Source organism: Lepidochelys olivacea, assembly GCF_965140295.1.
Source record: "Lepidochelys olivacea isolate rLepOli2 genome assembly, chromosome: 22".
Classification (NCBI taxonomy): Eukaryota; Metazoa; Chordata; order Testudines; family Cheloniidae; genus Lepidochelys; species Lepidochelys olivacea.
This window is the reverse complement of record NC_140432.1, coordinates 6,342,951-6,357,669: the sequence shown is the minus strand read 5'-3', so window position 1 is coordinate 6,357,669 and position 14,719 is coordinate 6,342,951. Positions and strand designations below refer to the sequence as shown.

Below are 14,719 nucleotides of genomic sequence, written 5' to 3'. Positions count from 1 at the left end.
CTTCTTTCAGCAATGCATCACTCCAGCAAAAGCAGTCCCAGAGAGAAGGGCCTCTGGTGCAGGAGTCCAACCTGGCTAGAAGCAGGGGTAGAGTCAGTTCAATCATGTGAGATTCACAACCTATTTGGAGCCCAACGGCACTTGGACTCACTTCACTGAGCTTAGCCAAAGCTTCTTGGAGGTCTCTACACGCCAATCTGAACAGAGCCACCATTCCACTGCCTTTGAAATAGAGCATGGAAAGCCTACCCTGAAGAGCACCCAGTATCCAGGGAGAGCTGGGCCCAAGCCCCAGAACTAGATGCCACCTGCCATAAAGTACAAACTCCCCGGAGCACTCACGGAGTCGGCACCTATGGGAGGACAAGTGCTCCAAAGTGGCATGGACAATCCTGTCTTAGATGCCTGGCTGGTGAGCCTTGCTCACATGCTCCTGGTCAAGCCGATCACCAGATCTGGGATAAGGAAGGAATTTTTCCCCAGCTCAGCTTGTATGGGACCGTGGGAGGTTTTCCACCTTCTTCTGCAGCACCTTGGGATCACCTGAGCAAGTCTCACCTAACCAATTCCCTGCCATTGCAGGGACTTTGGGGACTGGGCACTCACAACAGTTCAGTCTTCTGACAACTTAAATGCTTTGGTCTAACTGCAGCTATTGGGCTCAACACAGGAGTAACAGGGTGGAATTTAATAGCCTGTGATATACAGGAGGCCAGATTAGATGATCTAATGGTCCCATCTGGCATTACACGCTATGAAACCACGAAAGTTTGCAAGATTTTTGGATCTCAGGTTTGGTGCAGACCCATCACTAGCCCAAATCTTTCGCCAGCCACACGAAGTACCAGACTGCATTGGGGGTCTTCTTATGTGCCATAAATGCCAATACTGCTGCATTAGGCTTCTTAAAGGAAAAGTGCATGATTTCGTCTAGAGCCAGAGACTGTCGACTGAATATAAGGCACATGAAGGGCCCGATTATTTCCTATCCCCGAGCAGGGACTGATAACGATATTCAGTGTTAGGCCTAGCAGATAGTATTGCCCCCTATTGGTCAGATACGTCACTGCACAGACATCAATGCTATTGGTGAACTGCAGGCAGGTATGGATGTAGAAGGAGAACAAGAGGGTGGGGCTAGAAAGTCCGAGTAGTTAGAGGTAAGGCAAGTTTTCAAATAGGGCAACAACCAGGTTTTTAAAGTTTGTTTAGATTTATTTTTAAAATCCTGATTTTATACCTGTTCTAATTAAGCCCCAGCCACCACCATTCGTTATCAGGCTGCTTGGATTCCCTGAGATCTCCCTATAAGTGTATCCGGATGGAGCGGAGCGCACTGTATTAGCCAGCAACATCACAAAGCGTTTCTAGGAATGCCCATAACTGTTTCACTCTGTGAACGGCCCATCAGACAGAGCTGCATTTGACCATCTCCAAGCACACAGGCCAGTCTATGCAAAGGTCAGCTAAAAGAAAATATAGACTGAATGATCATGAAAAACATCCTGAGTGTGAGATCTAGCAGGCTTTGCCACAGTATCCTAAGGGAAGTGGTGGTAACATTTGAAGTTACATGGGCAGAGAACTTGAGAAACACACCATGCTGGAGTGCTGAGGCTAACCCTGCACTGCAGGGTGAAGGACACAGATGATCCTACTGGAATGGGATCCGGTCTCTCCAGTCTCTGTGATTCGAGAACTCCTGCACAGGGTGCGGGCACTGCAGAATACTTGGATCTCCCAAAGGTGTTCACGCCTACTGCCAGTTGTAAAAGTACCTGAGCAGGTGGTGGGAGCTAACATCCCATTTACCTTTCCTGACAAATTCATCTTAGGTGCAGGCAGATCAAGCTGCTCAAGTGTGACTTGATATTTACCATGTCCCAAGTCAGACACCCAGTTACCAAGACTCCCCAAATCGCTGGCCACCTTCTAAAGTCAAAGTCTACAAAACCACTGTCAATAATCACAGCTCCTTTATAACAAAACCAAGTAGTTCTAATAATAAAAAGCCATCGGAGCTTACCTCACACGAATCGTGAGCATTTCCCGAGTCTGCCATGCGTTCAAATGCTGAGCTCAATTTCCCAGGTCTTAAACTAGCTCTGCAGAACGGCAAGGTGGCAGTTCCTGTTTGATTAATTAGTCTGTTATTATGTTTCAGAGATTGGAATGTACCCACTTATTTCTTTGCACGATAATTGGACCTTGTTATTAGGACATCTTTTGGATTTCGTTGCTGTTCTCCCTCTGCTATAAAAATATATTCCTGGTAGGGTATATATATATTCCCGTTGCACACACGCGGGACTGTTAAATTTAGTTATTTAGTAAGGACGGACATCCAGTGCTCCCCAAACAAACCACGATTCTGTTTCCCATTCACCCCGTTTGAGGTAATATGTGATGGTGTAGCCGTGTTGGTTCCCAGATATTAGAGAGACAAGGTGAGGGAGGGAATCGTGTGGCTCGAAAGCATGTCTCTCTCATCAACAGAAGTTGGTCCAATAGAAGATGTTATCTCCCCCACCGTGGTTCTCTGAGCGTTACAGGAGCGGTGATGCTATAGTGTGGTAGCCAGCGTGGGACCCCAATTCCCCCTGACCTTGGGCCAGATTTTCAAAGGTATTTAGGGGCCTTGGGTGATTTTCAACAGTGCCTATCTGCCTCTTTAGGGGCCTTTGAAAATCTGGCTCTTACATCTCTCTCTGCCTCGTTCTGTATCAAATGGGGATTTAATACTTCCCTGCTCACAGGGGCGTGATGAGGTAGGATACGGCATGGGAGGCACTCCCGTCTATTGGCCAGACCAACCCTGATCTCTGGGGCAGGGTACTCAGGCTGTTTCTCATTCCAGCTCTGCCAGCCTTTACATACCTGCTATTGACTGTGGAGGGACTCCACCCTGAGTAACGCGAGTGGATTTGGAGGATCAGGGCCGTTATTAGGACTCCAGCCAGGGAACATTAAGCAATGAGTGGGAGGCACGTGGAATGTGATTTTCAGGGTGCTCCAGCTGAAGTCAATGGGAAATGCAGGTGCTCAGCACCTCACAAAGGGGCCTCAAGCTGGGCTCCCCTAATCAGAGGCCACTTTTAAAAGTGTGGCTGATTAGTCCTTGCCAGGCGAAAGCTCTTTGGGGGTAGGGTCATGGGCTAACAGACCTTGGCACAAGGGTCGTACTCAAGGACTAGGTTAGAGAAGGAACATACTAATTTAGCCCTTGGATTGGGGGGGCCTCTACAGAGCACATACAGAGACCTAGCCACCTGATGAAAAGCTGATCAAGGGGATCCCTACTATTAAGCCTCCCCTCCCTCACTACCTGAGGTTTTGTAACTACCTGGATTTCCTAAAGATCTGACCTTCACGATCACCATCCCATCTCCCCACAGCGACCCCCTGCAGCACTCCCAGACAGATGTGTGGTTTCTCCTACCTGCGGCTTTCACCACCTGCACATCAAACTCCACTAATTCCAAGGGCTGTCCTCTTAATCTCCGCACGCCTCCAGCCAGGCAGGTGTTTACTCAGGGACTCCAGTTACCTCGTCTCTCCACCTGCCCCTGGATACTCCCTCTGTGTTTATCACCGTTGCCTCGTTGCCCTGTTTACGGGCTGGCCTGTATGGCTTTGGGAGTCACCCACTGGGGATGTTTCACAGCAGAGACAGACACACACACAGAGCGATTTGAACAGGCCCGAGTTTCGATCGGCTGCAGCAGGTTGTCTGTAACAGAGGGGCAGACACGACCCTCCGGTTCCGGATCAGTGGACCGAGGGTGCCCAACTTTTATCCTCTCCCCAAAGAGGGAACAGCTGGTGGTTAACCCTTACAATGCTGGCATTCTCCATATTGTAATGCAACAGAATACTCAGGATGGCAGCGAGAGAGATCGTTACTGAGCTGGGTTTAAGCCCCGACAGAAAAAGTTTTAGACTTAACACGGCATGCCCCAGGGATCAGAGACACACAATCCAGGTCTGTTTCTCTCCATGGGATGGCAGGAGATAGCTAGGTGGGAGCCTGACCCCCAAGCAAGTTGAGACCCTGGGACTGAGCTGAACTCACCTCAATTCAAGGGCTTCAATTCAGAGGGAGAGGGCTCGTGGCAAAAGCACCAGGAGGCCCAGCCCTGCTCCCTGCTGTTACGTGAGGGTAACAAGGATGATCACTGGGTGGAACCTAGGAGATTTCGGTGGGGAGGGAATCAGCAACACCCTAAGGTTGGGCTTTCAAAGGTAATGTCTTCCAGAGAAGCATCCCAGAGTAATTTATATGAGCAAGCAGCAGTTTTAATAAATGCAAACTTACCATTTAAAGAGAACAAGTCACCTTAAAATATATTTCTACTGTCCCACCTCCTGTCATGCACATTAATGGCTATGCAGATACCAGTTATATAATTAAACTGATCTGGCAAGAACACTCATCTCCTCCACTCCTCCCAACCTTGTACAGGTTTGAGTCAAGAGTACATGATGCTGCTTACAAGTGTCAGGCAGTCAAAACATGCTTCATTGTATTTCATTGATAAGTTAATTTCCAGAAGATCACAGCTTTCCAAAGCAGAGATAAATGCTGAGACCCTTCATGGATCACATCCCTCCTCTCCAAGCCCAACACACCCAGACCTTACATTCATTCTCTTTTAAGGAGACAGAGGAATACTCAAGTCACCTTCACCCACCCTTTAGATTCCACTCTGTGCTCACAGTTCTCAGTGCATTACGTCACGTCAAAGCTGGGGAGCTTCCCCAAAATAGCGAGAGCACTCCCTTAAACCAACTCCACTTGGGTGGTGGTGCGGGCACCAGCTAACACAATTGCATAACCACAGACATGGTGCATTTCACCCCTTCTTGTGGTTTGGCCCCCAAAGAGATCCAGCAGAGACTCAGTCTGTATAGTTAAGCACAGTGGCAGTGCGTAAAAGTAGGTCACGTTTCTGTTCAGCTGTCACTGGAAACAAAAACATTCACACCTCTAAAATCCACCCAATGGGAAGGAAAAGGGTTTGTCAAGAGCAGGTTTCAGAGCCTCTGAACTGGAATTCAGCCTAAATCCCGATTGGCTGAGCAGATCAATGGCCCAACAATGCATTTGAGCTTCCCTCCCAGGTCTCTATGAATAATCACAATTTTGCTTTATTTTTGTTTTGTGTTGCTTTAAGAGACATACTACACCTCAGGGAAAAGGACAAAGTCGGGGAAGAGCCCTGATTTTCTTGTCTGGGAGTGCCGAGCGCACTGCATCATCCTGTTGCTATGCTCCATGTACTTGAAGCTTTTGGTCTTCATTAATACAAAGACAACATTAATAAAACCCTTGGTCTTTATTATCTATGAAATTTGCAGGAGAACAGGTTCTTGGTTAAGGGCTCACCTAGTCCTGTAGCCTCGTTGCCACCTGAAATCAGTCCTCTCCTCTGGCACATTAATTGCTCCACTACAAACTAGAGCTGAATTGATGTTTGCCATTGAGTCTTCCCCTACCTCCGCACAAGAAACATGAGAATTAAGGGGTCTCTTCGCTCTCCTCTAGAGTGGCAGAGACTGGCTAGCAGCAAGATGATCAGTGGCTCTCCTGGCCCCAACACCCTGATCTATACAGGAAAGCTCTATCTACACTGGGTTGTTTTACACCCAGAAGGCGACAAGTGCAAACTGCGATGGAAGTTGCTAGGGTAGGTCCGTTTTGCAGTGCTCCAGGGGGGGTCTACATTAAAGGCTCCCTCCCACCCTGTATAGCTGTAGGGGTTCCCCACCCCTAGACCCTGTAGCTATATCAGAATAGTTCCAGAGGTGGAAGTTTCCCCGGTGCAGGCTGCAGCTGGATCTGGCTTAGGCGCAGTTTGAGTTATTGGAGACGTACTTTTATGTTCCTGACACTTCCAAGCTGTTTGCGGCACTGAAGGGAGCCATAGCAATAACACTTTGCCATTCCAGAGAGACTTCCATCTGGGCATCTTAAAGCAATTTACATTCATTTATTCATTAACACCCCTGCGAAGCAGGAACAGGCTGCTCCACTCATTTTACAGGTGGGTAACTTCTGCTGTACAGTGATTTCAGTGACTTGCTCATGATAACATAGCAGGGAAAGAGCAGAACCCAGGAGTGCTGAGTTGCAGTACGCTGCTCTAACCACTAGGTAACACTACGGCTGCTGTTAGCATCCAAGGGCAGGGAGCAGAAGAGATTTCTGAGGGATGTAATGCTCCCTGCCTTTGGTTCCACCGATTGTCAGAGCAGCACGAGTGACAGCTTGGGATTGTTCCTTTTGGCACCACAACGTGGATTCCCTCGGGCGTACCGTGTGCTGGGCTGACATTACAACAGTGCACACTAGTCTAGAAGAGGCCAGTGATTTGAGGGAGGGGAAGGGAGAACTGCAGCCTCGGCTCAGTTATAGCATCTCACTTTTGACACTAGATTTGGCACTGCGATTACAAAACAATGGGTCTGCCTCTCTTGTACAGAGCCTAGCACCATGGGCTCCTGGTCCACGGGTGGGGCCCTTAGACAGTTGCCAACCTATGGCACAGAGATAGGGCCCTGACACCGCAGATGGATCAGAGCACAGATAAGGATGAGGCGTGATAAGGAGGCCTCACAGGGACAGGTCTCTGCCCAGTTTGAAAGCCAACAGGGCCAGCTTAAGAATCAGTCCTCCACTCCCAGCAGACCCAGTTCAGCAAAGCTCTGAAGCATTTGCTTAAATCCCATTGACTTCAAAGGGACTTAGGCACATTCCTAAAGTCAGATGTGAGTTTAAGTGGTTTGCTAAATAGGTAAGGACTTCTCTGACTCAGAGCCAAGGCAGGTGGACTGTGATCGGCGCTGCTCAGAGCACACCGGCTGGCGTTAGCCCAAGCAGCAGGAAAGCTGGGAAGGAAATGCAATAACCGTTGCGTGTTGTGTTCAGAGGACACCACAGGACAAACCCCAAGGGGGCAGCCTGTGCACAGTGGGCAGCTGGAGAGAGCACAGACCAACGGGGGTGGAGCAGAGAAAAGAGACCAAGGGCGCCGTATATCGCTGAACTGATTCTCAGACTGCACACTGAGACGCAGAACTCAGGCCAGCTCACCAGTACCCCACATGGCAGCTCATTTCCACCCCGCCCCAATGTCACTGCACCGTCTAGCTCACTTTAATTACTGCACACAGTGGAACTCCACAGTAGTGACCCTGGCGAACTCCCCGACAGCAAAGTGACATGAGCATCGCTTCTGCGCCGTTCAGCAGTGAAACTGCACTGCCTCTCCAGGCACCTTTCGCTCAGCCGGAGCGGGATTCTACCTCACTCGCAGATGCTCAATACTGCGTTCTGCCTACCTTCTGCTCTGACTGAGCAGAGGGGAGAAATTGCCACTACCCTAGAAAACCAGTCTTGCTACAGCCACCCACGCCCATGCATCCTTGCGAGTGCCCCCTGCCGCTTGCTGCTTCTCTCAAGGGGATTGTACCTGGAGATCTTTTGCCAGACGCAACCTGTTCTATTCGGTAAAACCCTGTTTCCAGGGAAGAATTTGCATATGATTTCTGTTAATGAATAACAGAAATAAGGAAAAAGAACAGGAGGTCTTGTGGCACCTTACAGACGCACAAATTTATTAGCGCATAAGCTTTCATGAGCTACAGATCACTTCATCGGATGCATTCAGTGGAAAATACAGTGGGGAGATTTTATATACACAGAGAACATGAAACAATGGGTATTACCATACAGGCTGTAACAAGAGTGACCAGGAAAGGTGAGCTATCACTGCACGCATCGGATGAAGTGAGCTGTAGCTCACGAAAGCTTATGCTCTAATAAATTGGTTAGTCTCTAAAGTGCCACAAGTCCTCCTTTTCTTTTTACAGATACAGACTAACACGGTTGCTACTCTGAAACCAGAAATAAGGAAGCATTTCACCGTGATACTCAGTAATTCACTGGCCAGAGGTAGCAGATAACATTTTGCTCAGCTACTTTGCTGTCGGGGAGTTCGCCAAGGTCACGCACGCGCACGCATTAATCACACCTTAATGACTGCACTAGATTCATGATTTAAATTTCCCAGCAAGTCACTAATCTGACCTGAAATTGCATAGAACACTCATGTAAGCATCCTCAAGGGGCCAGGTGACAGCTCTGTGATCCTGTTATTCAGAAACGGACCATGCAGCCTGCACAGTCTGACTGCCCCTCACACAGAGCGAAATATGTAAAATCACTTTCACGTGGAACGGGCCGGGGGGTGGGGCGGGGGGAGAGGTGTCTCTCTGCATCCTTGCTGTCATATGTGAACGTAGATGTCCCTGCTCCAGCAGGTCAATGCATGGGCCACTAAACAATACAGAATAGGATCAAATCCAGGTTCGATCAGTCTGGAGTTCGGAGGGAGGGCAAGGCTGGCTTTCACACCCCACAGACCCAGAGCCATGGTTGTTTTTTTGCTGGTGATGGGTGCCTTCCAGATGCTAATAGTAAATAGAAGGCTGGCGTTTCCATGGGGTCACAGGTTCTGAAGAACCATTATCAAAAAAGAAGAGGATGAAAAGTTACTGGAAGAAAAGCGTGTGGTTGGGGCCTTCTTTCCAGGCAACACAATTACTGGTTATTCCCCAGTGCAGGGGTTCTCAACCCCAGGGGTTCATGAACAGGGGTCATGACCTCCTGCCCTTCCCATCACGCTAAGGGGGAGCAGGGTCACTTATGGAACCACGGCCCTAGCACTCAGAGCACACAGCGGCTTCGTTCTCATGCTGCCAAAAGCGACATCTGCACCGCTCTGCCCTCCTTTCCTTTGGAGGAAAGTTAAAGAATAAAAGTAACAGCTGGGAGGGAGAAAAGAAGGCTACTTACGTCCGTCCCCTCATTCCAAAGCCGAGACGGCAGCGCCTCCGCAGGGTGGGGCTTTACAATCCCACTCTTCCGTCTCCTATCAAAGGAAGACAAGAGACAGGAGGAGTACTTAGTGCAGTGGCATAGAGGGAATTGTTACTGCAGGGGGAATTCCGTCCCACTGCGCATGCGCAGAATTCATGTCCCCTGCAGATTTCTTTGCTTCCCCGCAGAAAAAATGACTTTCTGGCAGGGAAGGAAAGGGAAGCTGCAAGAGCAGTCACGCACCACTCTCTAGCAGAGCAGATACATCGTTTCAGGCACCCGGAGCAGCCGGCGGAGAGGTAAATCACTGTGGAGCTGGGGACACCCTAGCCAGTGGCTCCTATCCTGAGCCAGGATCAGCTGCTAGTTCCGGCTGAGCTGGAGGCAGGAGAGGACTGGACTTCCTCTTCCCTTGAAAGGAGTGGCTGGGGCTGCGTCAGACCCACACTCAGAAACCTCCCCCAGCTGCAGGAAGCTCAGCATCCTCCCCTGCTTCCTGCCCCCATCTCTCCTCACCTGCAGGGGGAGAGATCACTGTACCGGAGCTGCTCCCCCGTCCATCCAGACCTCCCATACCTAGACACACCCACCAAGCCTCACCCCGTACCCCCCGAGCCCTCCATACCCAAAACCCTACCCCACTGAACCTCAACCACTGCATGTGGAGCCCCCCTGAACCCAGACCCCCTGTCTCCGGACCTCCGCCTTTTCACCCAGACTACCCCGCCCCTCCCCGAGCTCCCTGCACTCACACCCCCACCCTGATGAGCCCCACCCCCCTGCACCACCCTGAGCCCCCACATCCAGACCCCCATGCCACTGACCTCTAACAAGCTGCACCCAGCCCCCCACCCAGCCCCACTCCCCCAGCACCCAGACCTCCCAGCTGAGACCCCTACACCCAGACCCCTCCGCTGAGCCCCAACCACCTTCACCTGAAAACCATGCAGGATCTCATTGCCCCTGCACCTGGAACCCCACTCCCAATGAGCCTCTGTGCATCCAGATCCCCACACTGAGGTGCCTGCACCCAGACTGTCCCACACAGAACCCTCTCACCCCACACTGAGCCCCTTCACATTTAGATCCTGCCTGGTTGAGCCTGCCTGCCCCACACCTGGTGCACTTGGCACAGAGGAGCAGGGCCAGGTCTTGTGCTGTGTCAGGGTCGGGTGCAGTCTCACTGCTGAGTCTGTGTCCCAGGGGTGGGTGGTGGTGGTGGGGCTGCAGGGTGATCTCCCACTTTCATGCAGCCAGTGGCCTCTGCATTTATTTATTGACAAATAAAACTTGCAGAATTTTAAAATATTGTGCACAGAATTTTTAGGCGCAGAATTCCCTCAGGAGTAAATTGTGCATCACTTAATTGCTTCTTGTATTCAGGGCCACTAGAACCCACTGTGCTGGGGCTGAGGAGTTAGAGGACACAAATGTCACCATGCATCTCACCACACACCGGCTGAGCTGTGAATTCAACCTCTGAACAGACAATTTCCCCCCCCCCCCCATCTCTTCCATTGCTCCTGCTACCTTCATCTAGTCGTGTGCAATTAGGGGCAATCCAATCAGAGCCCCCATGCAGGGCTTGTTATTTCACCTTGGAAGATGCTACCAATCCCAGCTCTTGAGCAGAAACAGAAGCTGCTACCGGAGATCATCAGGGGGCGTCTGGTGCCTGAAACGCAGAGCCATCTGTGCTGCTGGTGAGAAGCTGCATCCCCACCCGTAAGCAGCAGGCTGAAAGACTCTTTGGCTGATTTTGAGTCACCCTAAAACTGCCCAGCCCAGGGTGGCTTAGCCTAGTCTTGTCGAGAGGATGTTTACATATATTAATCTACCATAGCAATAACGACACGCCCTGCTTGCCTCCTGGCTGCTTAGATTTTAATTAGATTCTGCTTAGATTCCAACAAACAGGTCAGATGCTCTGCTATACCTAGTTCATCACAGGGGCATGGCACACTTAAGAGCCCCAAGGGAAAACAAACTGAGCTGAATTGCCTGGCTTCTTCTGGTAAGTTTTGTGTCTTGGCCCAAGGGGTTCCCTCTTGCTGACCCAGACCTCTGCTACTCTGGGACGTTTAAGAGAGGAATTAAAAGAACCAGATCCTAGGCATAAAGTTTTATGCACACACACCCTCCTTTCCCTGCACCCGCAGGCTGCTCTTGTGGAGAGCTGCAGCACAGTCCCGGTGCAGCGTCTGCTGCGTCTCTGGTAATGTATCAGCATCTCAGTGCATGGAGCATCAGAGATGCTGTGGGGATCCTGATGCTAAGATCCCCCCAGGGCAATCAGCTAATACCCACGGCACTAGAGAGGACGGGGACCTCTCTGGTATGTTGGCCTCCGTTGATTGACCTTGTGGTCCATAGGCATCCATTGCGAGTCCTGGCAAAGGTGCGGCAGGATCTATTTGGACTGGAATTTAGCCTGCTAAGGGAAACAATGGAAGCAGAGTTGCTCTGGACATTACAAACCAGTGAAGGAGAAAGCATCTTTCAGTAGGCCAAGACTTCCCTAACTACGATCCACAACCATCTTCTCTCACCTTCCTCACCTCTGCTGGGGTTGCTATAACTACCTTGTGAGCCATCCCAACTTTAGCTGACCTCCAGGGGGGGTTCCTAACTCCTATTGCTCTGCTTCCTCCTCTTGGAGTCTAATGGGACATGCAACATCGCTTCCCACTTTTAGGTTTTAGTGAGAATTGCAGCCCCACTTACATGCTATTGCATGCTGTCCTTGTCAGCAATGGAAGGCAGTAGCCCCTAGTAGTTAGAGCAGGACTCCTGCGCCCAGCTGGCCACTGAATCACTTTGGACTACTCTTTTAACCTCTCTCTGCCTCTGGTTCCCCATCTGTAAAACGGATCCAACAAACAACGTCATCATCATGTACCTACTTCACAGGGTGTTGCATGACTCGATGAGTCTGAGTCACGCAAAGCTTGTCAGATGCTAATCTAGAGGTCACGTTCATCACAGCTGTTACTGCAAGAGCCAGTTTAGAAACACAGGTAAGAGTCAAAGAAGGACCAGCAAGTGTCTTCCCTGCAGGGAAGGCCCAGCAGCCATGGTGCGGCATGAAATGAGGCCAGCTTCTCACAGAGGTATCCGGGATTTCCAGAAAAGAAGTGGTGGGATGCAGTGAGTTTGTTGCCCACCATCATCCTCATTCTCCTTGGGAGTGGAGCTTTGGATGACTCTAATTCTATGTCTCCACTGAGAGTTGTTCTTTCCCTGGCTCGCTCCACCCCATCAAACCTCATCTTCCTGCTCTGAATGGGGTGCCACTTCAGTGTCTCCCCTCCCCGTATTTTTAAATAGATCATCTATGTTTACTAGACCGCCCCGCTTGGAGAGGGCCAGAAACGTAGGCAGCGCAGAGTTAGCCTTCAAGGTCATTAGACAAGTGTGTGAATCCTGTCTCCGTATCACATCCTGAGCCACCTGACATCCTCCCAATCCAACAACCCGTTTGTGAGCCAGCCATTTATCCACCCTGCTAGGCAGTGCTCCTCGGATCGCTCAGCAAGCCTCCCCCGTTCTACAATCCAGTACCTTTGCGACAGTCATGATTAGAATTAGATCTGTCGCATTGCCATCAGCTGCCCATTCGGTTGGTAGCTCAAAGAGAGCATGATCTTGTTAACCAGGCCCCCTGCCCACGCTAGCCATTACCGCACAGCTTAGCTCTTCTCCAGTTGCTTGCCCACAGCAGAGAAACTCATTTAGTGCTGCTGGAATGTTTCAGAGTGACATCACTGGAGTTTAATTGTCCTGTGGATGGACAGAGAGCAATGAAAGCCAGAGAACCGCAACAGTGCCAGCTTTCCATACACACAGACACACACACACACCCCACCCCACAAAGCCCTGCTCGAACAGCCTGGGAGGGACCCCGTCTAGAGGAGTTCCAAACACTCAACTCATTCCTTCTGGTCTTCCTGCCAAGACTGGAGTTAAGGGAGGCATAGGAGAAGGACGTGGACCTGTGCCACTAGAAGAAAGAAACCCAGATTGTTTCACATGAACACCAAACAGCCATCAAAGTAAAGAGTCTATAACAAGGGGGTGACCAGATCACCAGTAAGCCCTTAAGGGAAACATGCAGCTATCCAGGTCTCAGTGGCAAACAACTCAGGAGTGCAACATACATGTGGAAGGTACGTATGGATAGAGCACTGTTTGCAAGGATTCCAGGCAAAATACAACGTAAGCAAAGCCACCTAAGCCGGCCTCCTTTCCGTAGTCCTCAGAGTACAGCAGAAGTTCCCCCTAGCAAATCCCAGGTTCACTCTGACAAACATTAACGCTTAGAACACCAGAGGAAGCAGATAGCAGAGGTTCCATCAGAGCAGCCCAGGGCAGGTTTGGCTCAAGTCCCCACCGCAGCAGTGCAGGACGAGAGATGTTACCGAATAGCTTATAACACCTCCTGTGTTGTATATAGTCAATGTACTGTAACCAGGCAGGGGGAACATACCCTGAGCTTCATTCCAACTGGGCTCTGCTTTTTACCCACTCAAAACAGGATTCAAACCCTCAAGCCCAGAGGCTGCTCCATAAACTCTGATCACACATTGTTCCTAGAGCCAGCTGCTAGTCAACTCCAGCTCCTGCCTGCATTTGTTACCTGAGTGACAGGCTGCAAGATGTGTGGTGCCCCTGAGGCAGCAGCATGTGTGGAATGCAAAGAGGACCCCGTCTGGGCACACACATCAAAGAACAAATAGCCGGCCTGCACACACCACATGGGAAAATGCAGAATATGACCTCATCCCTGTAGCACTGGGATTTGCTAACATTAGAGAGGCAGGGGGGTAAATGACAAGAGAATCCAAAGAACGGGAGGGCGAGGATGAGGAGGATAGATGTGGAGGAGGTTGAATAAGCACTTATGGCATTTTTCATCCTTAGATCTCAAAGTGAAGGTAGCATTATCCCCATTTTACAGAGAGGGAAACCAAGACAGAGAAACGTGAGCAACGTGGCCAAGGTGACAGCAAATCACTAGCAGAGCCAGGAATAGAACCCAAGCCCTCCTCAACCTGGCACCCCATCCAAGAACCCGTTTATCACAGCTGCAAGCTGGCAATCAGCTGACACGATCCATCACAGAAGCGGCTGCATTTCATTGGTCAGTGGAGCGTGTCAGCAGGAATCACAGATATGTATTACTCACATAACTGTTATGCAAATATTGTCAAGGAAAAGCCAATAAAACCTTTTATTGCACACCAGGGTGGCACCAGTAATCATCCTAGGGTAATTCTCAACACAACATTATTGTTCAGCTGTTCCTCTGAATCTCCTGGGACCTTTAGTTCCAGCCTTTGGTTTTACATATCTGCCAAGACGACCCCTCCCTGCCACGTCATAGGGTCCCTGCGTGCAGTACAGGCTCAGAAGGAAAGAGTGCCACTTAGCAGGTACCAGCCAGCTCTTCCTAGAAGGCTAGACATGTTCCCTCAAGGTTCCCACTGCAGCACTGACCAAGCTGGACTCTGCTTACCTTGGGAGGAGCTGATAAAACAAGAGCCCAAGGGGAGCTAACTTGTATTCAGACCCAACTTTCTCTTGCACATTACGCAGTGTCTTATGACGGTCATGCAATGAAAGCTCCCATTGTAACACCCTGGCGCACCGAGTTACAGCTGCTCTGGGAACCTCATATGACTTCCAGGAAGCTCCAATCTCAACCTCAGCGTGGCATTAATAAATACAGCCCATTAATACGTTCACAACACATGCACGCACATGTGAGATCCGCTATGAGGACTTCTTGGACTGGACTGCAGTGAAAACAGTCCCCAAACAGGTTACACATCTGGAATA

The 14,719-nt window shown here is 50.2% G+C and overlaps 1 protein-coding gene across 7 annotated transcripts in view; it reads right to left on the bottom strand.

The window, feature by feature from the left end:
• The window catches only part of ST3GAL4 (ST3 beta-galactoside alpha-2,3-sialyltransferase 4), a 188,093-nt gene that overhangs the window by 68,853 nt on the left and 104,521 nt on the right, over positions 1-14,719 (bottom strand). For 2 of the 7 annotated variants that reach the window (XM_084611835.1, XM_084611836.1), the window contains 2 exons: positions 8,858-8,933; positions 2,027-2,130 (listed from right to left, as the gene is read on the bottom strand). The exons of 3 other annotated variants lie outside the window; for them this stretch is intronic. In XM_084611835.1, coding sequence (XP_084467961.1) covers positions 2,027-2,062 — 36 coding nt within the window. In that variant the 5' untranslated portion in view covers positions 2,063-2,130; positions 8,858-8,933. The remainder of the gene's footprint in view (positions 1-2,026; positions 2,131-8,857; positions 8,934-14,719) is intronic. 2 more of the 7 variants (XM_084611837.1, XM_084611838.1) reach the window with 1 other exon arrangement.